At 42.2% G+C, this 23,605-nt stretch overlaps 1 protein-coding gene across 2 annotated transcripts in view; it reads left to right on the top strand.

Annotated features, from left to right (window-relative positions):
- Positions 1-23,605, top strand: part of LRP6 (LDL receptor related protein 6) — a 150,874-nt gene that overhangs the window by 123,030 nt on the left and 4,239 nt on the right. Inside the window, exons 20-23 of one of the 2 annotated variants that reach the window (XM_040345377.1) lie at positions 5,416-5,646; positions 8,753-8,889; positions 8,990-9,087; positions 16,581-20,694. In XM_040345377.1, the coding sequence (XP_040201311.1) occupies positions 5,416-5,646; positions 8,753-8,889; positions 8,990-9,087; positions 16,581-16,863 (749 nt within the window). In that variant the 3' untranslated portion in view covers positions 16,864-20,694. Of the gene's footprint in view, positions 1-5,415; positions 5,647-8,752; positions 8,890-8,989; positions 9,088-16,580; positions 20,695-23,605 lie in introns of those variants that run through there. The other variant, XM_040345378.1, reaches the window with a different exon arrangement.

The raw sequence follows: 23,605 nt of genomic DNA on the forward strand, positions 1-23,605 counted from the left end.
AAAAAGTTTATTTTTAGAAAGTGAAACTCCTATATTTAGATTCATTGCACAGTAATATATTTCAAGCATTTCTTTCTTTTAATTTTGATGTGAAAACCCCAAATTCAGTATCTCAGAAAATTTGAATACTGTGAAAAAGATCAATATTGTAGACTCATGGTGTCACAATCTAATAAGCTAATTAAAGTGGTTGTATACCCTTTTTTTATTTCTATCTACAGGTAAGCCTTTTTATAAGGCTTACCTGTAGTTAAAATGAATATCTCCTAAACCTGTATGATTTAGGAGATATTTACTTTGCATGCAGCCGCTGACGTCAGAGCGCATGCGCTTTGAAGGATGGGCTGAAGGTCCAGCACACTGCTGGACCTTGCCGGGAAGACGACTGCCACGCGCAAGCATTTGGGTGTTGTAATCGCGGCTCCAGCCACTTCCGGAGCCGTGAACCTGGAAGAAATGCAGAGGGCACATGTCGACTCCCTCAGGACCGGGATCAGATGCAGACACCTTGTTCTAAGGTGAGTATTTCATAATAAGCTAGTTTGCCTTACAGTTTTTTTTTATTTTAAATAAAAAAAATTCTGTGTGGGTATGCAACCGCTTTAACGCAAAACACTTTTAAAAGGTTTCCTGAGCCTTTAAATAGTCTCTGCCTGGTTAAGTAGGCTACACAATCATGGGAAAGACTGCTGACAGTTGTCCAGAAGACAGTCCTCGATACCCCCCACAAGGAGGGAAAGTCCCAAAAGTTCATTGCTAAAGAAACTGGCTGTTCACCAAGTGCTGTATCAAAGCATATTAATGTAATGTTGAGTGGGAAAAAAAGTGTGGTAGAAAAAGGTGCACAAGCAACAGGGATAACCGCAGCCTTGATAGGATTGTGAAGCAAAGGCCATTCAAGAATTTGGGGGAGAGACGGGTTTCCAGCAGAATGGTACACCACATATGCGGAAAGTTTGGCTCCCCAGCTGCTTAAAATGTATATGGATGACTACCGGTGTGGGGGTTGCTCCCTGAGTCTCTGAGAGAGGCACTTATAGTGCTGATCCCTAAGCCGCACAAGAGTCTCGATCTTTGCGAATCCTATCGACCAATATCCCTAATCTGGATGCCAAAATTCTAGCGAAATTACTTGCCAAATGGTTGAATAAGAGCATTGCTTCCGTTATCCATCAGGACCAAACCGGTTTTATACCTGAACGGTCGACGGCCTTTAAACCTGCGCCGACTCTTTACTATCCTACAAACTGAGGGTCCCACGCCTGATACTCGGGTGGTGTTGTCCCTGGATACGCATAAAGCATTTGATTCTATTGAATGGCCATATCTGGTGGCAGTCCTTGAGCGGCTGGGGTTCGGTCCTAGAGTTATAATATGGGTTCAGATATTGTATGCTGAACCAAGGGCTAGGCTCAGGGTTAACAATACTATTACAGATTCTTTCAGCATAGTGAGAGGCATGCGGTAGGGGTGCCCATTGTCGCCGCTGCTGTTTGCCCTGGCTGTAGAGCCGCTGGCGGCTCTGTTGAAAGTAGATGTGGGTGTTGGGGGATGTGCGGTCAATGAGCTGGAGGAAAAAACATCCCTCTATGCAGATGACATGCTCCTGTATCTGGCTGAAGCGGAGGCTCATTGACCAACGCTCTAGAAAGAATCTCAGAATTTGTCCAGTTCTCGGGCTTCAAAGTGAATTGGAATAAATCCATTCTCTTTTTCCTTTTGATCCTAATTATGTCCCAAGCTTGTCCCCGGGGCCCCCCTGAGGATAGTCTCTAGATTTCGTTATCTGGGGTTTGAAGTCTAGCTGCCGATCCATACTTATGTGGTTAACAATTAAACGCCCCTGAAGACGCGGTTGAGGGACAGCTTGAAAACTTGGGCTAAGCTGCCACTGGGTCTTCTTGGCCGAATTAATATGTTTAATATGATCTACTTGTTTTGGCACGCACCGGTGTATATCCCTAAGAGGTGGTTCGCGAGCATTAATAGAATGCTCTCTGTGTTTCTTTGGGGCTCTAAGCCCGCTAGAGTAGCTCTGGACACACTTTATCTGCCTGTGCGAGCGGGCAGATTGGCCCTACCAAACCTGCAATGCTATTACATGGATGCCCAACTGACACATGTACACTGGTGGGGTTTCCCAAATCTGAACATTGCGTCTGTGGCAACCCAGGCGGCCCAGGTCCACTCATATGAGGGACTGATTATTGTCCTTTATAGGAACTGACCCTACCTGGAGCGGGGAGCAGGATTGCTGAAAAACTGTCGTACAAAATATTCCATATATGCAACGTCAGGGTGGGCGGAAATGATCTGGCGGGCCTCCCCCAATGCCCCTTTGTGGCACAATCCCTAACTTCGCGAGATAATCAAGGTGCCGATGGGTCATGCTGGGCAGCATATGGGGTTAAGTACCCTCATCAGCTGTTTAGGGATGGGGTCTTTAGGACCTTTGTAGATTTGAAGTCTGAAAATGAAATCCCCAATACGTTATTTTTTCGTTATCTCCAGCTGCGTCATTCAGTAAATGCTCAGTACGGTGGGGGGGTGGTGGCGGCGGCGCTCTCCCCCTCCAGTATGGAAAAGGTACTAACTGATGGGGATCATTCACAGCTGATTTCCAAATACTATTTCATGCTGTTGACATCTTCCTCTCCTAGAATGGGGAGGGTGATGGCACAGTGGCAGGCGGACATACCGTCCCTCACGGAGGACACTTGGTCAGAGGCTCTGGACACACTGGTGCCCTCAAAGATCTCCGCTAGAGAAAAGTTGACACAATTTAAGTATCTCCACAGAATATATTCTACCCCCAAGCGATTACATAAAATGGGTAGAAGGGAATCATCAGAATGTCCTCGCTGCCACGCAGCGGAAGATGATTTCTTCCATATGGTATGGCTATGTCCCCGGGTGAAGAGCTTCTGGAGGGCAATACTAAAATTTCTGGAAGATACCCTGGAACTCCCAAATATTTACTCCCTGGCCAGATGTCTCTTAGGAGACTTGGAAGAGGAGGAAATCTCGACTTCTCAGAAGACTTTGCTCCGAGTACTGTTCTGTTATGCTAAGAAGGCGCTGGCCCTTAAATGGCGGAATCTATCACCCCCATCTCTACAAGGATGGGTGGAACTAGTGAACAGGGCCCTACCAATGTATAAATTTAACTTGCATAGCTAGAGGGTGTCTTAAAGATTTAAAAAAGTGTGGGCCAGATGGGTGGAGAGGGTGTCGGGAGAAGTGGTGGTGAGGTAATGGACAACAGATAAGATGTGACAGGAGTTGTGGGTAGAGGTGTGCTGTCGGGTCGTGCAATGGGCTGGTAAATTAGATGGAACACTAGAGGTGACATAGGAGACGGGCGATGGTTGTTTCATTATTATTTCTGCTTATTGTTAATGGTTTATGGATGATTGGTTTGATGTCCAATACATGCTGAAATTGCATAATCCTGAGTTTGTTTGATGTAAGTGAAATATAATGTACAAACGTGTACTGTATTATGTCACTGTATGATACTGTTAATATGTACAATAAAATTTACCCTTTAAAAAAAAAATTTGGGGGAGATTCATGAGGAGTGGCCTACGGCTGGTTTCAGTGCTTCAAAAGCCACCACACACAGACGTATACAGGACATGAGCTACAACTGTCTCATTCCTTGTGTCAAGCCACTCCTGAACCAAAGACAATGTCAGAAACATCTTACCTGGGCTAAGGAAAAAAGGGGACAGGACTGTTGCTCAGTGGTCCAAAGTCCTCTTTTCGGATAAAAGTACATTTTGCATTTAATGTGTAAATCAAGGTCCCAGAGTCTGGAGGAAGAGTGGAGAGGCACAGAATCTAAGTTGACCGAGGTCCAGTGTGAAGTTTCCACAGTCGTTGATGATTTAGGGAGCCAAATGCCATGTCATCTGCTGGTGTTGGTCAACTGTGTTTTATCAAGTCCAAAGTCATTACAACCCTCTACCAGGAGATTCTAGAGCACTTCATGCTGCTTTCTGCTGACCAGCTTTATGGAGATGCTGATTTCATTTTCCAGCAGGATTTTGCACCTGCCCACACTGCCAAAAGTACCAATGGCTGGTTTAACCACTTAAGCCCCAGACCAAAATGCAGGTAAAGGACCAGGCCCCTTTTTGCGATTCGGCACTGCGTCGCTTTAACTGACAATTGCGCGGTCGTGCGACGTGGCTCCCAAACAAAATTGGCGTCCTTTTTTTCCCACAAATGGCTTTCTTTTGGTGGTATTTGATCACCTCTGCGGTTTTTATTTTTTGCGCTATAAACAAAAATACTTTTTGCTATTATAAATATCCCCCAAAAATATATAAAAAAACGTTTTGTTTTTCTCAGTTTAGGCCAATACGTATTCTTCTACATATTTTTGGTACAAAAAATCGCAATAAGCGTTTATCGGTTGGTTTGCACAAAATTTATAGCGTTTACAAAATAGGGGATAGTTTTATTGCATTTTTATTAATTTTTTTGTAATTTTTTTTTTTTTACTACTAACGGCGGCGATCAGCGTTTTTTTTTTTTTTTTTTTTCCGTGACTGCGACATTATGGTGGACACTTTGGACAATTTTGACACATTTTTGGGACCATTGTCATTTTCACAGCAAAAAATGCATTTAAAATGCATTGTTTATTGTGGAAATGACAGTTGCAGTTTGGGAGTTAACCACAGGGGGCGCTGAAGGAGTTATGTTTCACCTAGTGTGTGTTTACAACTGTAGGGGGGTGTGGCTGTAGGAGTGATGTCATCGATTGTGTCTCCCTATAAAGGGGATGACACGATCGATGCAGCCGCCACAGTGAAGCACGGGGAAGCCGTGTTTACACGCGGCTCTCCCCGTTCTTCAGCTCCGGGGACAGATCGCGGGACCCCAGTGGCGATCGGGTCCCAGAGCTTCGGGGCGCGGGCGCGCGCCCGTGACCCACGGCTGGGTAGATGTACAGGACGTACCAGTACGTACATCTGCCCAGCCATGCCATTCTGCTGACGTATATTTACAGGAGGCGGTCCTTAAGTGGTTAATGATCGTGATATCACTGTTGTTGATTGGCCAGCAAACTTTCCTGACCTATTTTTTGATATACTGAATTTTGGGTTTTCACTAGCTGTAAGCCATAATCCTCAAAATTAAAAGAAAGGCTTAAAATATCACTCTGTAAATGGATAAAAATAAACAATTACACACGGTGCAAAGTGAGCCAACAGAAGTGCAAATCTAAATCAAATACATTTTTGATGTGACTACCCTTTGGCTTCAAACCAGCATCAGTTCTTACACTTGCAAACTGTGTACACTTGCACATTACCGTGTGTGTGTGTGTGTATATATTTAACTGTTTAAATTTTGGTGTTTAATTTGCTGTGATCTGAAGTAACACTTTTCTGACCCTTCCAGATCCTACAGAAGAACCACCTCCACCTTCGACCAACACCATCGGCTCTATTATTGGGGTTATTCTTACAGTTTTCGTGGTGGGTGGAGTTTATTTTGTGTGCCAGCGTGTTCTGTGTCCCCGCATGAAAGGTGATGGAGAGACCATGGCAAATGACTATGTTGTGCACGGGCCAGCCTCTGTACCGCTGGGTTATGTCCCCCATCCCAGCTCCCTTACTGGATCACTACCTGGTGAGGAACATGTTTGTTTATAGAATTGTATCTAATGCACTTAGCTGCGCGAACCAGAAAAATACAATTTTTCCAGTGGGGTCATTTGTTCTGGCAATACATGTCTTGAGAGGTTTTGTCTTACGTTTTTGTAGAGATCTCCTTTAGTTGGATGAGCCTGGAAATCAGTCTGAGTGATATTGAACCACTATTGCTCCTTTTTACAAATGTAATGTTTATATCATGAATGAGGCTAGATTTGTTAAGCAGGCTGTACATTTTGATAATTTTCAAGTCCGTCAGCCCTCTGAAAAAGCTGTTCTCTGCCCAATCATCAACCATTCAAAAGTTTTCTATTACTTCAAGTAAAGGAGAGTTCCATTCTGGGCAAAATAAAAAAATAAAAAATGTGGGTAAAACCGTGAAAAAACTCTAGATCCTTTAGACCCCTTTCACACTGAGGCGCTATAAAGCTTAAAATAGCGCCTGCAAAGCGCCCTGAAAGAGCCGCTCCTCACACTCCAGTGTGAAAGCCAGAGGGCTGGAGCGATGAGCTGGCAGGACTCTCAAAAAGTTATTTTGTTCTAATGGCATGGAGACTTTCCCACCATCAGACTACATTGATCAGTGCTGCCAGCTATAGCCAATGGTATTTATTGTGCATCCATTTTCCAAGAGGCTGGCTGTACAAATATTGATTTTGATCGACTTCTGTACAATCAGCCTGCTCATACATGATCTGGTTTCTGCTGAGCTTGCCAAATTTCGAATCCATGTAGGGTTGGCTTTAAATTTAGTTTACGTCTAAATTGTTTTTGTTCTCTCCCCCACATTAAGAGCCCTACATAGAGGTATTATAGGTGGAGCTCTCGCAGTGGCAGGGTAATAGACTGTGTTTACTCAGTGGCTTTTCTAGACTCTGGATTTCTTCTGAGGATGTAGCTAGTATCTTATTGCAGAAATCAATGAGCGGTCGCAAACCTTTTCCCCTGTGAAGCTATTGTGTAAGTCAGTGGGGGTCATGTTACATCTCTGCTTAGGAACACAATGTGTAGAGGGGAGCCCTCCTCCTGTCCTCTGGGCTTTTCCTTTAACTGCTTCTACACTGGTACAAAGTTCCTGTGTGTGTGCATACACCAGCATTTCCAGTACAGAAATGTTACCCAATCTTAAGCTGGTCACTTCCCACCATCATGTCCTTTTTGTAGGTGCTATAAACCTGCAGTCTGTTATTTGTTCTGAATCTCTGCATGATAACTTTTTAGCACAGAGATTCAGGGAACCCTTAAATATGTGGATAATATATAATTTTTTTTACATCTTAAAGCGGAGCTTTACCCAAAATGGGGAAGCTCTGCTTGTCTACTACCTACTCTAGCGCCCCCCCCCTCCCCCACCGGTGCCACGTTTGTGGGAGGGGGGAAGCGGGTACCTGATTTTGACAGGTACTCGCTCCCACTGCCAGCTGAGTTTTACACAAGGTTTTACTGCCTGTTTCCCTAACCCAACATGGCGGCGCCAGCACCCGAAAGCCAATTCAAGAATCTGCTTGGGTGAGGACAGATAAGTGCCCTAATAGTAAAAGTCAACAGCTACAGTGTTTGTAGCCGCTGACTTTAAATGTTTTTGTCGGAGACCTGGAGCTCCACTTTAAGGATTTAATTCAATAACTGCAGTCATAAGTATTTTATGTATTCTAGTAAGAACCTGTCATTTAGTTCATGGATATAAACAGCAGCTTATCTAATGTTCCAAATCACATAATTACATTTTACTAGTTTTACAAATTAAACTTTTCAAAAGCCTTCCTTATAGTGTTACTCAAGGCAAAACTGACCTTTTTGAAGGTTTCCATAATATATTTTCAATCACAATATGATTTTTTTTTTTTTTTTGTTAGTCTAACTTAATATAAGTAGATAACTTGATGATTCTGCCATTGCCCTGCTTATAATCGAAGGCTGGCTATATATTACCCAGATTTCTTCTACAATTTTCCTTTAAATTTACCAAAACTGTATAATACGAGGTCAAACCTAAAGTCTTCATTTGTATGCATTCAGGCAGACACTTGCACTACATAGTTGAAGGTAACTCTAAAGGAAATTGAATAAGAAAATGGTTTAATGTATGGCCAGCCTTGGTTCCGATACAGGGCTGACAATGCTGATCAACCACTGAACATTGTCCACATTGGATGAAGCACGCAAAGTGCTAAACACATTTTGCATGCATGATTTATTGCATGCATGAATATTTTTTTTTCTCCCCTCCCCTTTTTCTCTTCTCTTCCCCCTTTTTTTTCTCTTCTCTTCCCCCTTTTTTTTCTCTTCTCTTCCCCCTTTTTTTTTCCTCTTCTCTTCCCCCTTTTTTTTTCCTCTTCTCTTCCCCCTTTTTTTTCCTCTTCTCTTCCCCCTTTTTTTTTCCTCTTCTCTTCCCCCTTTTTTTTTCCTCTTCTCTTCCCCCTTTTTTTTTCCTCTTCTCTTCCCCCTTTTTTTTTCCTCTTCTCTTCCCCCTTTTTTTTTCCTCTTCTCTTCCCCCTTTTTTTTTCCTCTTCTCTTCCCCCCTTTTTTTTCCTCTTCTCTTCCCCCCTTTTTTTTTCCTCTTCTCTTCCCCCCTTTTTTTTTCCTCTTCTCTTCCCCCCTTTTTTTTTCCTCTTCTCTTCCCCCCTTTTTTTTTCCTCTTCTCTTCCCCCCTTTTTTTTTCCTCTTCTCTTCCCCCCTTTTTTTTTCCTCTTCTCTTCCCCCCTTTTTTTTTCCTCTTCTCTTCCCCCCTTTTTTTTTCCTCTTCTCTTCCCCCCTTTTTTTTTCCTCTTATCCGTTTTTGAAGTCCCGGAGCCATTTTTTCATGCAAAGACAGTTTGTCTGTTTTTCATCTGTTAAAGGATGGATAAAAAGTGGACAAACTGTCTGCATGTATTAAGGGAACATTACTCTGTCCCGATCAAATAAATAGTAGTCAGCATGGCTTAAGTTTATTGAGCCACAACTGGCTACCAGTTGTTCACATTTCACACTAAACACTGTGGTGATAGTTTTGATATTCTTTAAAATAATCTCAACCACTTGGAGGCTCCAGAGCTTCTACTTCCTATTATCATCTGATTTGCCATCTCTCTCCCATTCAGGCATGTCACGAGGCAAGTCTGTCATCAGCTCGCTGAGCATTATGGGTGGGAGCAGTGGACCGCCTTATGATCGCGCTCATGTGACTGGAGCATCATCTAGCAGTTCTTCCAGCACCAAAGGAACTTATTTCCCACCTGTGAGTTTTTTCTCCTCTGCTATAGTTTGTGTCTGATGTGCATTTTCATGAGCATACTTGACAAACATTTTACTTTTTTCCCTCCCCCCCTTTATTGTAGATTTTGAACCCTCCTCCTTCCCCAGCCACAGAGCGTTCACATTACACTATGGAGTTTGGATATTCATCAAACAGCCCATCCACACACAGATCGTACAGGTAACGTTCACAGAGAACATGAGTAGATGCACCCTTCTCCTAATAAGGACATTGAAAATAACAAAATCCTGATGAGGTTATCACCCTTCCTCACTCTGCTTTAAAAAAGTACCTATTTTGTACAGAACCACATGCTGAATAATCATAGACCTTGGTTTATAGGCTGCTGAATTTAGGGGATTGGACACTGACAAAGCTTTTGGACATGCCCTCTGAGCGTACCCCTGTGGGACCTGCAGTTTTTGTTGTCTTTAGGTGATGCCCCTTATTTTGGATTTTTTAATCAACTCTTCACTGTCCTCTACTATAGCATTAAAGCAGTGCATTTGGATTGGTGTAACCATTGGGTACTCTACCTGGACCCCACGCTGTAAGGATGGCCTGTAATGTTGCTTTGGGCACTGGATCCTGCTTGGGTGTTCACCTTGGCAATAAGTGTAGTTAGCCGTAGGATGCTATACAGTTCCAGAGTCACGGTCCATTCCTGTAGTTGCCAGATCCTGAAGACTTCTCCATGTTATTGGCCACTGTGTCAAGTGAAGCCTGGACCAAAATATGGACCAGCTACCTATAAAGTTAAGACATTTGTCACGGTTATCAGATCAACTATACTATAGCTTCAAGGCAGGTATAAGACACAATATTTCCATTATTACACCTATTGAAAGACTAAGTTCACTTTTAGAACGTTCCATTTGTGTTTTACACAGCCGCCTCATTAAACTACAAGTCCTGTCTGCCATCACAGTAGACCTCTTGTAGTCCTTAATGAACTGTAGTTCACTCACTCTTCTTTTGACCTTCTAAAGTTCATATGGAGGTACAGGCCGAAAACTGGAAGTGTGCAGGAGTCTGACAGCACTTGCTACTGATCGCAGGGTGCAATGCTTTGCAGGCTCCTGTAGGAAAAAAAATATTGCACAATTTTTTTCTGCAAAAATATGCACATTTATTTTTTCGTTCAAAGGTAAGCTGGAGTTCATTCACTTATTGAATGTTTTAACTTTCCGACTTTGTATTTAAAATTCCACCATTCAGAGCTTAGTCTTGGGTGGGTGTAACATCACATCACAGGCTGCACCTTTTATCCACTACTTTAACCCAAATGCCTAAAATGTACTGCACTTTTCCTGCCTTATTGACACGAGGACTTTGTTACAGGGCAGTTGACACCAGAGTTGCTGTATATCCTTCTGTGGAAATGACTACTCCATTTCTGAACAGTACTCCATGAGTACCTTGCATCAATACCCCAACTAATGGCAATGGCAGAAAGCAGGTGTAACGGAACTCTTGCAAAAGCTCAGGCAAGCACTCACTCAAGAGTTTGCAACACACTCAGATTGCTTGGTAATGATGCTTCCATTGCACCGAAGTAGGATCCTATATTTGCACCATGTGTAGAAGGAAAGAAAATTGTCAGGAAATGCCTCCCGCAGCACTATTGTATTCTGCTAGTGGGGGGTACGGGGAGCCTTCCTAGCCGGGGAGAATACAATGATTGCTGCTAGTGGCTACAGCCACTGTCAGTAATTGTATGTAGAAAAATCTAACAGGCTGGTTGTAGCCAGGTCGATCAATGGATTGACTAGGGTACAATCGGCCTGCCCATATTTGAATCTAAATTCGACCAGTTCAGTAGGAGAACCAAACGATCCAAGAAAAGTCCGGAAGTAAATAAGTGATCACTGTAGAATAAAAGCAGTATGGGGAGCGGTGTACCTTGCTGACGTGTTTCGTCGTCCTAGGACTTCTACTAAGGCATCTACCTGTTCCCCCATATTGTGTATTTGTGTAAAAATTTGTATTTAATGTGCATAACGAAGCCAAGGAAAGATGAAAAAATCTCCAAGGCATCAAATTACAGATTTGACATTCTTAAAATCTAACTTTTTTTTACATATTATATTTCCATCATTTACACTTTCAAAATTACAGAAAACAAAAAATGGCTTCTGCAGAATTTATAGCATGCACTGCCCCCTTTGCAAAGCTGAGACCTGCCAGTGTCATGGATTGTTCTCAATCATCGTCTGGGAAGACCAGGTGATGTCAATCTCAAATGTTTTAAATGCCCAGACTCATCTGACCTTGCCCCAAAAATCAGCACATGGGTTCTAAGCAGTTGTCTAGAAAACTGAAAATAGTTGACGCTCACAAAGCTGGAGAAGGCTATAAGAAGATAGCAAAGCGTTTTCAGATGTCAATATCCTCGGTTCGGAATGTAATTAAGAAATGGCAGTCAACAGTGGAAGTTAAAGCAAGATTTGGAAGACCAAGAAAAATATCAGACAGAACAGCTCGCAGGATTGTGAGAAAGGCAATTCAAAACCCACGTTTGACTGCACGATCCCTCCAGAAAGATCTGGCAGACACTGGAGTTGTGGTACACTATTCCACTATAAAGAGATACTTGTACAAATATGGTCTTCATGGAAGAGTCATCAGAAGAAAACCTCTTCTACGTCCTCACCACAAAAATCAGCGTTTGAACTTTGCAAATGAACATATAGACAAGCCTGATGCATTTTGGAAACAAGTTCTGTGGACCGATGAGTTTAAAATAGAACTTTTTGGCCAGAATGAGCAAAGGTACGTTTGGAGAAGAAAGGGCACAGAATTTTATGAAAAGAACCTCTGTCCAACTGTTAAGCATGGGGGTGGATCAATCATGCTTTGGGGTTGTATTGCAGCCAGTGGCACAGGGAACATTTCACGAGGAGAAGAAAAAATGGATTCAATAAAATTTCAGAAAATTTTGGATGGTAAGTTGATGCCATCTGTGAAAAAGCTGAAGTTAAAGCGGATGTGCCATGGGGAAAAAATATTAAAAGCCAGCAGCTACAAATACTGCAGCTGCTGACTTTTAATATTAGGACACTTACCTGTCCTGGAGTCCAGCACGGATCGCAGCAGAGCAGCGATCGCTCGTCTCTCTGCTGCTCCCCCCGCCATCCACGCTGAGGGAACCAGGAAGTGAAGCGCTGCGGCTTCACTGCCCGGTTCCCTACGGCGCATGCGCGAGTCGCGCTGCGCCCACCGATTGGCTCACACGCTGTGTGCTGGGAGCCGAGTGTTCCCAGCACACAACGGGCGACAGACGGGAAGTCAGAAAAACCCGTCTTTTGCCCGTAGCGTGTGGCCGGAAGTGGGTGCAAATACCTGTCTTTAGACAGGTATCTGCACCCCCCTGAAAGGTGTCACATTTGACACCGGAGGGGGGGAGGGTTCCGATCAGCGGGACTCCACTTTAGTGTGGAGAACCGCTTTAAAGAGAGGATGGCTTCTACAAATGGATAATGATCCTAAACACACCTCAAAATCCACAGGGGATTACATCAAGAGGCGTAAACTGAAGGTTTTGCCATGGCCTTCACAATCTCCTGACCTCAACATAATTGAAAATCTATGGATAGACCTTAAAAGAGCAGTGCGTGACAGACAGCCCAGAAATCTCAAAGAACTGGAAGACTTTTGTAAGGAAGAATGGACAAAGATACCTCAAACAAGAATTGAAAGACTCTTGGCTGGCTACAAAAAGCGTTTACAAGCTGTGATACTTGCCAAAGGGGGCAGTACAAGATATTAACTCTGCAGGGTGCCCAAACTTTTACAGACGCCATTTTTTTGTTTTCTGTAATTTTAAAAGTGTAAATGATGGAAATAAAATCTAACTTTTTTTGACATATTATAAGTATGTCTAATCTGCAATTTGATGCCTTTTGGAGATTTTTCCATCTTTCCTTCTAAACCGATGATTAACCAATCAAGATTTCAGCAAGCAGGTCCGTGGTTGGAGGGGAACCAGTCACATAATACATTGGACTCCACACCTCGAGCCAAGGACCAATAGTAGTAAGCGATGTAGAGCAGCTCCAAGCACTCACATGGTGTAAGACCCATCAAAAAGCCTGCGAAATTCAGGTGTGATAGGTTGCGTGATTGATCCCATCCACTTGCTACCGAAAACATCCAGGTCAGACGTCATAACAACGTGATCGTAGTGGCCAATAGTAGGAGAGATTACGTGAAACAATAACATCCGTCACAGACTGGAAGGGCCTGCCCATCATCATGACGCCACACGTCCAACGCCCAGCAGAAGTCTCTGGCAATACGGCTCGCACATGACCAATACGGCTCGTGGATGACGTCATGCGCAAAGCAGCATAACGTAGTACGCACATAGTCAAACCAGTCACACCGCCACGTGACTCAAATGGGTGGGCATTGCTGATAAAGAAACATTGACATAAAATATTAAAGGTAATATAAGATATTCAGTATTCCAAATACCCTTAATAGTATCCGGCATTGCTAGCTTTAATAATTACCTGGTCTCAGTTCAGGCTAATCTATGCCTTACCTCCAGTGCAAATTTTGTCCTTAATGCTCTGAAAAATAGTGGAAGAAAAAAAAAATTGGTTCTCATTGCACCAAACTTGCCCACAAGAACCTGGTACACAGATTACTAGGAGACAACTGCTGATCTTCTCCAAACAGGCCCAGTCCTGCTTTTTTTAGTACCCAAAATGAATCCTGCTCCTCAGTGATTGGCTTATCTTTAACAGCATGACACTGGGACAGAGGGTGTCTCTAAATCTGTCATTCTTTCTTTTCTAAAAGGAAGAAAAGACACTTCCGGAAAGATCTACTATCATGCCTTAATCTTTTTGCCTGTTGTGAACTCAGGCATTTTAAACCCTGAGATCACTCTGTGCCTAATTTTCTGGCCTTCCTACAAACAGGACCTAAGCAAAACTTAAGGTCTCTGAAAGGACAGATTTGGGCCTTGCTAGGGGGTGTTTTCTTAAAAGTTTTCCAGAAGGTGTCCTAAAAAGCTTGCCAGTGCTCGATCACCTGAAGGTATCGGTGCATAACCAGGGTCTATGAATATATAGCCAGTGTACCGTACGCCAAGATATGGTACTTAATCAAGTCAAAATTTCCCTTTTTTTTGCCATTTTCAGAATTGTATCTATGCAAAAAAATAAAAAAAAAGAGGGCTTTATAGCTTCAAAAGCTTGTATTTTTAAAAATGTTGGTTAGCCACTTAAAAATATCACTTTTTGCCTTCTCTACCTTGCTATTTGCTTAAAACAAGGGCCGGTTCACACTATGAATCTCACAGGACCGCGTTGTGTGTTCCTGTGTGATTCACATATGATTCGGGTGCAGTGAGATTTCAACCCATTAATTTGAATGTAAAAGGAGGAGACAGAAGCGCCAAGCCAAACGGCATAGGAATTTATTCAGTATTTAGGTATAAAACACTAAAAACTTGCGTGAACAATGTTGGAGCACTTGCAGAGTGCTAGAGTTGGTTGGGAGCGTTCACGTACAGTGTCACAGGAGCACCGCTGGGAGGTCTCTATTGAGGAATCCAGAAGCGCCTTGTATATTTTATATGTTATATATATCAGGGCTCGACAAATCCCGGGTGCCATGGCGACTAGAAATGGTGTCCTGGCGACTTGGCTTGGAAGGTGGGCAAAAAAAATAAAAAATAGTTTTTTTCTTGTGAGCTGGCGCCATCTGGTGGTGAGCCGTTGGTATTACAAGTTATTACCACCAGATGTGTGAGCTGGCGCCATCTGGTGGCTGCTTTTAATATTACAAGTTAAGCATTACAAGTTAAACAGCAATTCTAATGTCATTTTTCACTATTTTTCACTGCCATCTTCTTCCCTCTAATTAGAGCCCCCAAACATTATATATATTTTTTATCCCAACACCCTAGAGAATAAAATGGCGATCGTTGCAATACTTTCTTGCGCAGCGGTCTTACAAGCGCACTTTTTTGGGAAAAAATTACACTTTTTTTATCAAAAAAATAAGACAACAGTAAAGTTATCCCCATTTTTTTTAATATTATGAAAGATAATGTTACGCCAAGTAAACTCATACCCAACATGTCACGCTTCAAAATTGCGTCCGCTCGTGGAATGCCGACAAACTTTTACCCTTTAAAATCTTCATAGGCGACATTTAAAAAAATCTACAGGTTGCATGTTTTGAGTTACAAAGGAGGACTAGGGCTAGAATTTATTGCTCTCGCTCTACCAATCGCGGCGATACCTCACATGTGTGGTTTGAACACCGTTTACATATGCGGGTGCTGCTCACGTATGTGTTCGCTTTTGTGCGCAAGCTCGTCGGGACGGGGTGCGTTTTCTGGCTCCTAACTTTTTTTGCTGGCTCCTAGATTCCAGGCAAATTTGTCAAACGCTGATATATATATATATATATATATATATATATATGTATGTGTGTGTGTGTGTGTGTGTGTGTGTGTGTGTGTGTAACACATTTTAAATTATGTCTCAAAGTCGTACACTTGCTTTTTAACAATTGCAGCATCTAGCTTTTTAATCGTTATCTTCCCAGCTGACACCGATAATTGCAGCTTAGTGGGTTAATTGTATCCTCTATCTAAATGTGATGTGACTGTTAGAGGATCAGCTGATGAAGGCATGGTCAAGCCTTTGAAACGTGTTCTGATTGGCCAGACAGCGTGTGGGAGGCTCCCCAGTTTGTCAGCCCTGGACCATTCTCACGGAGACGCACACAGCCGGCGTCTTCATGAGGTTTACCGAGGCTCCAGCTGCGACTAACACACGGCGCTCGTGGATCCCTCAATAGAGACCTCCCGGCGGTCCTCCTGTGCTTTTGTGAAACTGCACTCCCACCTGCTCTAGCACTCTAAGTGCTCGGAAGTTGTTCAAGCAAGTTTTTAGTTTTGTTTTCTACTTGTATACTGAATAGATTCCTATGCTGTTTTAAAGGATTGGCTTGGCGCTTCTCTGTCCTCCTCTTTCCTTTTGTTCAGTGATCGGGTTCCCCAGCCCACGCCTGAAGTGGCCTTCCTCCCTTTACAGCCTCCACTTAGAGACTTTTTTAGAGACACATTTTTAGGAGTTCATCCCCAGAACTTTCAATCCACTCGCCATTCACATGATTGCACCGTCATGTATTGGCATGCAGATGCATGCCTTTTCATTTTAAATTTTAAACTCTAATCTTTTTCATCAGATGGTTTAGTACTGAATATTATACCAATGTTGTGTATGTGTTTCCTCCTAATGTCATTCATTTGAATGGGCTTAAATCGTGCCGAACTGAAGGAAAAGTAGTGCATACACTACTCTACAATATGCAGAACTGGATCCTATGGTACTTTTGTACCATGTGATCCAGTGCATGCACTGCTTTTGTGATCTGTGTCTAAAAATGTGTTGTGTAAGTTCACCTGACAGAATTGTCTGTAAAGGTGAACTTGCCCTTTAAGCAGAATTACCTGTGCTCTGCTTGTTTTTGTGAAACAAATCCCAGTATGATCTTAAAATGCTTAGGTCCTGAGTACTCTGTGCAACTACAGGTCTATTTTTACTGTCCCTACTTTAGATATGTCGGTCTCCTAAAGACTACACTATGGTTTGTTTGCAATACAGTATTGTTTTTTACTTTCTCTCTCTCTCTCTCTCTCTCTCCAGTTATCGACCATACAGTTACCGTCATTTTGCTCCTCCAACCACGCCATGCAGCACAGATGTGTGCGATAGTGACTACACCCCCAGCCACCGCCTGACCTCTGCTACGGCAAAGGGCTACACCAGTGATCTCAACTATGACTCGGAACCAGTCCCACCACCACCAACCCCACGCAGTCAGTACCTGTCTGCCGAGGAGAGCTGCCCGCCATCCCCTTATACAGAACGCAGTTACTCTCATCACTTATACCCACCGCCCCCCTCTCCTTGCACAGACTCTTCCTGAGATTCCCTCCCCCCCCCACCTGTATATACACAAAACCTGTGGAGTAAGGGGGTCCATGGAAAGCTTCATGTACAGTTGTATTTTCACAGAATTCTTCAGCGGCGAGCAGAGTTCAGCCAGTGGACCTATTTGTACATAGCGAAAAAGGATATTTATATATTTTCTTAGCTCACTCCGTCATCCCTGTGCCATAAACCCAAATCCCAGCTCATTCCCTCACTGATCCAAATTTTTTGTACAAAGGATTTTTGCTCTGCCAGTATATTGTACAAATATATATATAAATATCTATTTTTGCAAACTGAACACACAAAATGCCTTAAATGGACGCTGCAGAAGCAAAGAAGTCTTAATGCCAAAAAGATTCCGAGTGATTGTGAGCTACAGTAGACGTCCAGACTTAACCAGGGTAGGTGGCGGTATTCAGAAAGCAGCAATTGGTGCCAGTTCATCCTTGCTTTTGACACTTCCTGGGTTGTCTTTGGCATTTGATTCAGTTTTAAGTTCAACAAGATGAACACTGAACAGAAATTTTTTATCCATGTAGAATTCTACTTTATAATGATGGGAAAATCCAGAATACGTTATGTGAACCAATTAGACTACACTATCAGAATGTGTTTTTTTTTTTTATTTTAACCATCATACACGGTTCGCTTCTGTTTGATTGGACCGGTCTACAGTGTGTTTACAAAAATGTGTAGTGCGTTTCCCCAAGACCTAGATTGGATCACTTTCCCAAGAGACTGGGTACTGAGCACCTGCAGAGGCTCCTCCTACACCTCAGACTGCAAAAAACAAAACCAGGGAAAAAAAACGGCTGCACTCCTTGAAAATTCAAACGCTGGTAGTTTTCATCTGGACAATAGTCCTTGATGAAGACTTCACCTAAAGAGCGCACTCTTTGCCTATATTATTTAAATAAATGAAGTTACCACCATTTGAATTTCCAAGTAGTGCTGCCCGTCTTTTACCTTGGATTTCTACAGATTTTAACAGACCTTTTACTGTGTAAATTTTTTATTTTTTTTTACATGTTTTTTATAATTGGTGAACACACAGTGGCTCTTCCCTCCTCCTGTTAACCCAGGCTTTTACTCGGTGCTGGAGGCTGCCATAACTCTGAAGTGCCATGCAAGTGAAGCACCTGCCCCTGACTTAATTCTGGAACTTGGCTAGTTCCAGCCTCTGGCAGTGACAATCAACTTCATTATAGGGTCCCATTAAAACTGTTGCTGATCTTTTTCCTGCACACTTCATTCAGACAACCATGCATGCGTGTCCACATAAGAAGCATCTGCATCATTAGAAATTTGATAGGCCAAGATATCCCAGCTATTATAGCAGAGAAGTCAGCTGAAGGTGTACTATCCTGTAGCTGTTCTAAATTCGGCAGCATCAGAAGGAAATTATTGAATGGCTGAGAACCTAAAATTTTAACTGAAAGGTTGTAAGGTTAGTTGATGAAATTAACACATCCCCTTTCCACCATTCCTTTTATTACTAATTACAAGAAAACAATAAAATGCATTGACAGTTATATCAAAATGATGCTCGCAAGGCTGGCCACATACATGATTAATTTTTTTGAGGAGATTCCCCCACCCACACACTCAAGGTGGATGAGGGAATCCTTCCCAATGTGGTATTGTATTTTGACAGTTAGAAGCTTTCCCAGCTGTCAGAATACAATGATCAGTGTTTCTGGCTGTAGCTGGTCGCATTGATTGTGGAAAAACCTGACATGCTGTTTGTACACAAGTGGATCGATAGATTGATTTGAGTACAGTCAGCCTGTCCATACATGGGTCAAAATTTGACCAGTTCATGCTAAACCGGACAAATTCCGAACCATGTATGGCCTGATTTGGGGGGTAGCTTGTACCTCTCTGGGAAAATATTTTAAGCTGTTTTTATTACTTTTTTTTTTTTCCTCCTTGTCCTAGCACAATATTTACAAGGTTCTGGAAGTTCTATACTACCTGCAGGGTCCTAAAAGTTCTATCTGCTCTACAACCCGCAAATGAAATATACCACTACTGTCATGTCAGACACATGCTGGGAGAAACCACTAAAACCAGTGTGCAGGACTATTAACTGGGGCCCTCCAGCTTGTCTGCGCCTGTCAGATCAGAGTAGCTTGCTTTTGTGTTTAAAATGGACCTAACGTGATCCAAAATATGTCAACAAGATTAGAACGGTTTCACAGCAGGTAGCTCCTCTTAAATATCTTAGTTGGAGTTTAGTCCCAAATCTTGTGGTACTATAGTATGAAAATTTTAAGCCAGCTTTCCGGGTAGACAGCCTGGCTATCTCTGCAGTGGTTGGCTTCCATGGCCATTAGAAAGATGGAGATGGCTAGTAAAAAGAAGCTGGCCAGTATTTGCATGCCAGGTTACCCCAGAATTAAAGCAGACCTCTCTCCCATCATTTTCAACCACCAACATCTTTGAAATAATTATTATAGCAAAATATTTTAATATAGTTGCTTTTACTTGCAAAAATCGGTGGCTGGCTTCTTCTACCTTGTTCTTGGGCTTGATAACCCATCGATGGTGTACAGCACACATTTTGTTTGTGTGCTGTATGAGATCTTGAATGGTTTATATGTTGTGAAGACTTTAGCAAAGTAGGCTGCATTATGCCATCCAACACTCGTTTCTGAAGCCATGGCAAAGCATAACCCACAAATTGCTATATCTATATTTAATGAGAGAAAAAAATCCCTTTTCCCATACTCCAGTGAGAATTTGCAGTAAACTGAATACGTTTCCAGGAAAGCACTTCCCAGGGGACAGCTGCGGGAGGCCATGGCTTCCTCACCAGTGTCCTGGAAATGCCGGAAGCAAAAGAAATGCGAGTGTGATTACCGTATATACAATTACTGTTTTTTAATGACTATAGTTTTGGGGAAAAGGTCTGCTTTAAGTTTTTCGGGGCTCTGAGTAGATTGGGTTTACGATTGCATAGAATGGATTCTAGGATTATGGCAGGTTCATTTTTACCCTTCTCCTGTCTGAGGTCTGCTGGATCCTCCCCTGGTAGGCAAAGCCTGGAAAATGTATTTTCTATTTTCCGAAGCTGCGAATGTTAAGTGTTTTTATACCATGTATGATGTAGATACTGTATTTGTATTTATAAACGCAAAATGTAACATTTTTCTAATAGTGTATATCCCATTTATATATCCTTGCCGTATGTTCAGATAATTGCTTCGTACAGTCACCAGAATGCAGGAGTTTAAAATGTGTCCTTTAGTGATGGGCTTATGAAGGGTTTTGTGACTGTTTTGCTTTGTAATTGCACATTTTATGGTTGCATTAGATAAACAACTTTCTTTCTCATATAGTTCTACAGGAAGCTCCAGCCTATAGGATTATGCATGGCCGCAACTAAATTTGTTAGGTCATCATGGTAATGTAGACCTTACAGGAGGTTGTCATTGGAATGTAAGACAGTTGGCAATGTGGTTTAGGCCAGGGCTTAAAATGACCCTGCCAATCACTTAAAGTCTTCTGCAAGAGATCTCCCCTCTGAGGCAGCCCATGTCACCTACTACCCTCCCCTCCTGTGATGCCACCTCTAACATTATGGCGTTGGACACTCCAGGAGTGGCTCCATCCTCAGACTGTTATGTCACTACTAGTGATGTATAGGTTGGTGGATGAAACCAAAGCAGATAGCAGGGGACACCTGTATCGAGCACTCCAAGTGCAAAACTTACAAAAGCTGCACTGTTGGATTGGGTAAGATCCAGGAGACATGGGCCATTAGAGTTAGGGTCACTAGAAGTAATAAACTGAATTTGTTTCTTTAATGTGGGACTAAAAACCATAATTTTAACGGTTTCCCAACATGGTTACATTAAGGCTTGGTTCACATTGGTGTAATGTCAGACATTGCATGTAATTCGCACTGCTGCGCAAATCACATGTGATGTCTGTGCGATGCAAATTCAGCCATACATTTTGTATGGCTGAATTTGCATTGCATTTGGACCAAAGTCATGCCAGACCTTTTTTTAGTCTGCACCAGAATCGGATTGCATAGGTGTTCACACCCATGAGATCTGATTCCTGTCTGAATTGACAATTCATACTGCGATATGCGAACCGATCTGGGGGTGTCATTAACTTTGCAATGACACCCGAAGCGGTTCGCATAGGGCAGTATGAACTGCCTGCAATTTTGTATGCAATGTGAAAACCCATGCTCGATTTGCACATGTCCTTGCATCGTAGCAGTGTGAACCTAGCCTTAAAGAGGTTGTAAAGGTTTGTTTTTTATTTTCTAAATGGGTAACTTTAAAGGGCTTGTAAAGACAAAAATATTTTCTTCTTAAAGTCTGACAGTAGCTGATAAAGTAAAAAGTAATGTTTTGCATTATAACTAGTTTGATACCTGTTGAAATGGTGCTGTTTTATTCACCCCCAGCACTTCTGAATCGTTATTCTCACTGACTTCCTGGTTTGCGGTGCGCATTCATTCTTGCTACATCACGGCCTAATGGGAAATAGATCCCATTAGGCTTAGCCTCCATGCCTGTGAGGGATAAGAGAGCATCTTCACGCAGGGCTGTAGTCATAGGGAGGGGGTGAGCACATTCTGCTTTCCACCATGCAAAACGGCTCAGATGCTGGTGGAAAGCAAGAAGAGGAGAGACAGGAAATGGCATTTTCAAACCTGGATTACTGTATTTTGGAGGTCAAAAGGAAAAACGAGGTAAGTGATATTTAAATGCTCTAGCTTACAGCAATCAATTGGTCTAATAAAAAACGAACCTTTAGTGTTCCTTTAAGCTAGTGCATTGTTGGTTCACTTACCTTTTTCCTTCAATATCCCTTCTAAAGGTTTTTGTTCTTTGTTTTCTTTGTCTGAATTTCTCACTTCCTGTTCTTCCTCAGTAAGGTGTTCAGTAAGACTTGCCACCACTCGGATGATGGTGGAAAGCTTACTGGGGAGAAACAGGAAGTGCGAAATTCAAACAAAGAAATAAAACATTTAGAAGGGAAATGGAAGGAAAAGGTAAGTGAACCAACAATGCACTAGACTAGCTTAAAGGAACCAATTTAGAAAATAAAAGACGAACCTTTACAACCCCTTTAAGGCTTGCCCTGAATGATGTGGTGTCAGTTTCTTTCCCAGCTTGTGATCTCAACTGAACTATCAATCCTTCAAATGGCTTGTGTCATAACTGATCAAATGTGCAGAACCATGACAATGGCAGATCAGACACTTAGATGGCAGCTTCCTTGACTTTAAAGAAGAGCAGGGTTTAGTTCCACTTTTAGTTAGAGATGAGTTTAAATTCTAGAAAACTACTCTTAAAACTTGGATAGTTCTATATCTGTCAAGAGCCAATTGGTACACATTTCCATTGACTACAGCAGGAAAGTGTTCTACATTAGCAGCAGGATTCTGATAGTTGGCCTGGTCCCTAGGTTTTGTCCAGCCCTGTCTTGGCAAACCAAAGATTAGCCTACAGTGTTGGATGGTTAACGCCTAAATAAAATCAAATCTGCCATTTCCTGTTATTTTAAACCAAATTTGTAAAATGTTTACAAAGTTGAGTATATGTATTCCCTCATTCTTGCGTCATGGGAGCGCCTTGTATGTAACATGATACATAATACTGCTTTTTGTTTGTTTGTTTTTTCCCAGGCATAGGGCGCCTCCAACTAAATTCAACCCTTTTGTTAATTATTTCAAAGACATGGGGACCTGTGCCTTTTACGTAATCACATGTGAACCAGTGCAAAAAGTTTACAGATAATGCCTGTATAAAATACAATTTTACTCAAAGCAGTTATTCTGCTCTTTAGAAACCTTCCCTCTTGCTGATGCCATTTATCACTTCCCTTTTGCAAATATATATTTTTTTAATACAAGATTTAAAGTATAACTAAAGGCAAAACTTTTTCTTTTTTTTTGGACAGAGTGGAGATGATCAGACCGCATATTAAGCGTTTATTGCTGTCTGTGTCCCTGTTGGGGAAAACTACCCTCTGTATTTGTCCAGTTCATTGAAAGTAAAAGAAATCCTAAATTTAGGTTGTCCTCAGTAAATAATAAAAGCTCAATCTTCCAGTGGGGCCACTAGTTCTCGTGACCTGGGGGCCCCAAGGCATTCCCTAAATTTGCATTGATTTCTTCTCATTTCTAGTTTTGGCTGTTAGGAAGTGAAAGGAAATCTAATGAATGAATCTAATGAATTTTTATTACTCTCCCTTGCTCTATCCAAAATGAGAAAAAGGTTTGCTCATTCTACTTTAAGATATTGTAAAAGTGTGTGTTTAATGGGCTGTTGCCAAATGCACACTATTTTTGTGACGATCATATTTCCATATCTGGATCTTTTGGGACCAAATTTTTTTTCATTCTGCTTGTGGATGAATTTTCATATAATATTCTGTTGCCTATTCTGTTCTCCACTTTTTTTTTTGGAGAAACTATAATACAATGAGGTTTCGTGGCTCTGCTTGTCCAACTTATACAAATCTCTACGTACATAGTTCTGCTTCAGTTAATTTTTGATGAAGGGATCCTGTCGTCTTGCCTATTCGGAGCAAGGTAACAGTGTCTGTATAAGGACCGGTCAGCCGGTTTTGGGCTTGTGTTGATTGCATTGGTTTGAGGTGCTTGTGAGATCATTCAGCATTCATGGAAAAAATGCATGTGGCCTACAGTTGTTGTCCTTCTGTCCTACATGTGACCTGCTTCAAGCAGGTTTTACATTACCATA

Source organism: Rana temporaria, chromosome 3 (assembly GCF_905171775.1).
Source record: "Rana temporaria chromosome 3, aRanTem1.1, whole genome shotgun sequence".
Lineage (NCBI taxonomy): Eukaryota > Metazoa > Chordata > Amphibia > Anura > Ranidae > Rana > Rana temporaria.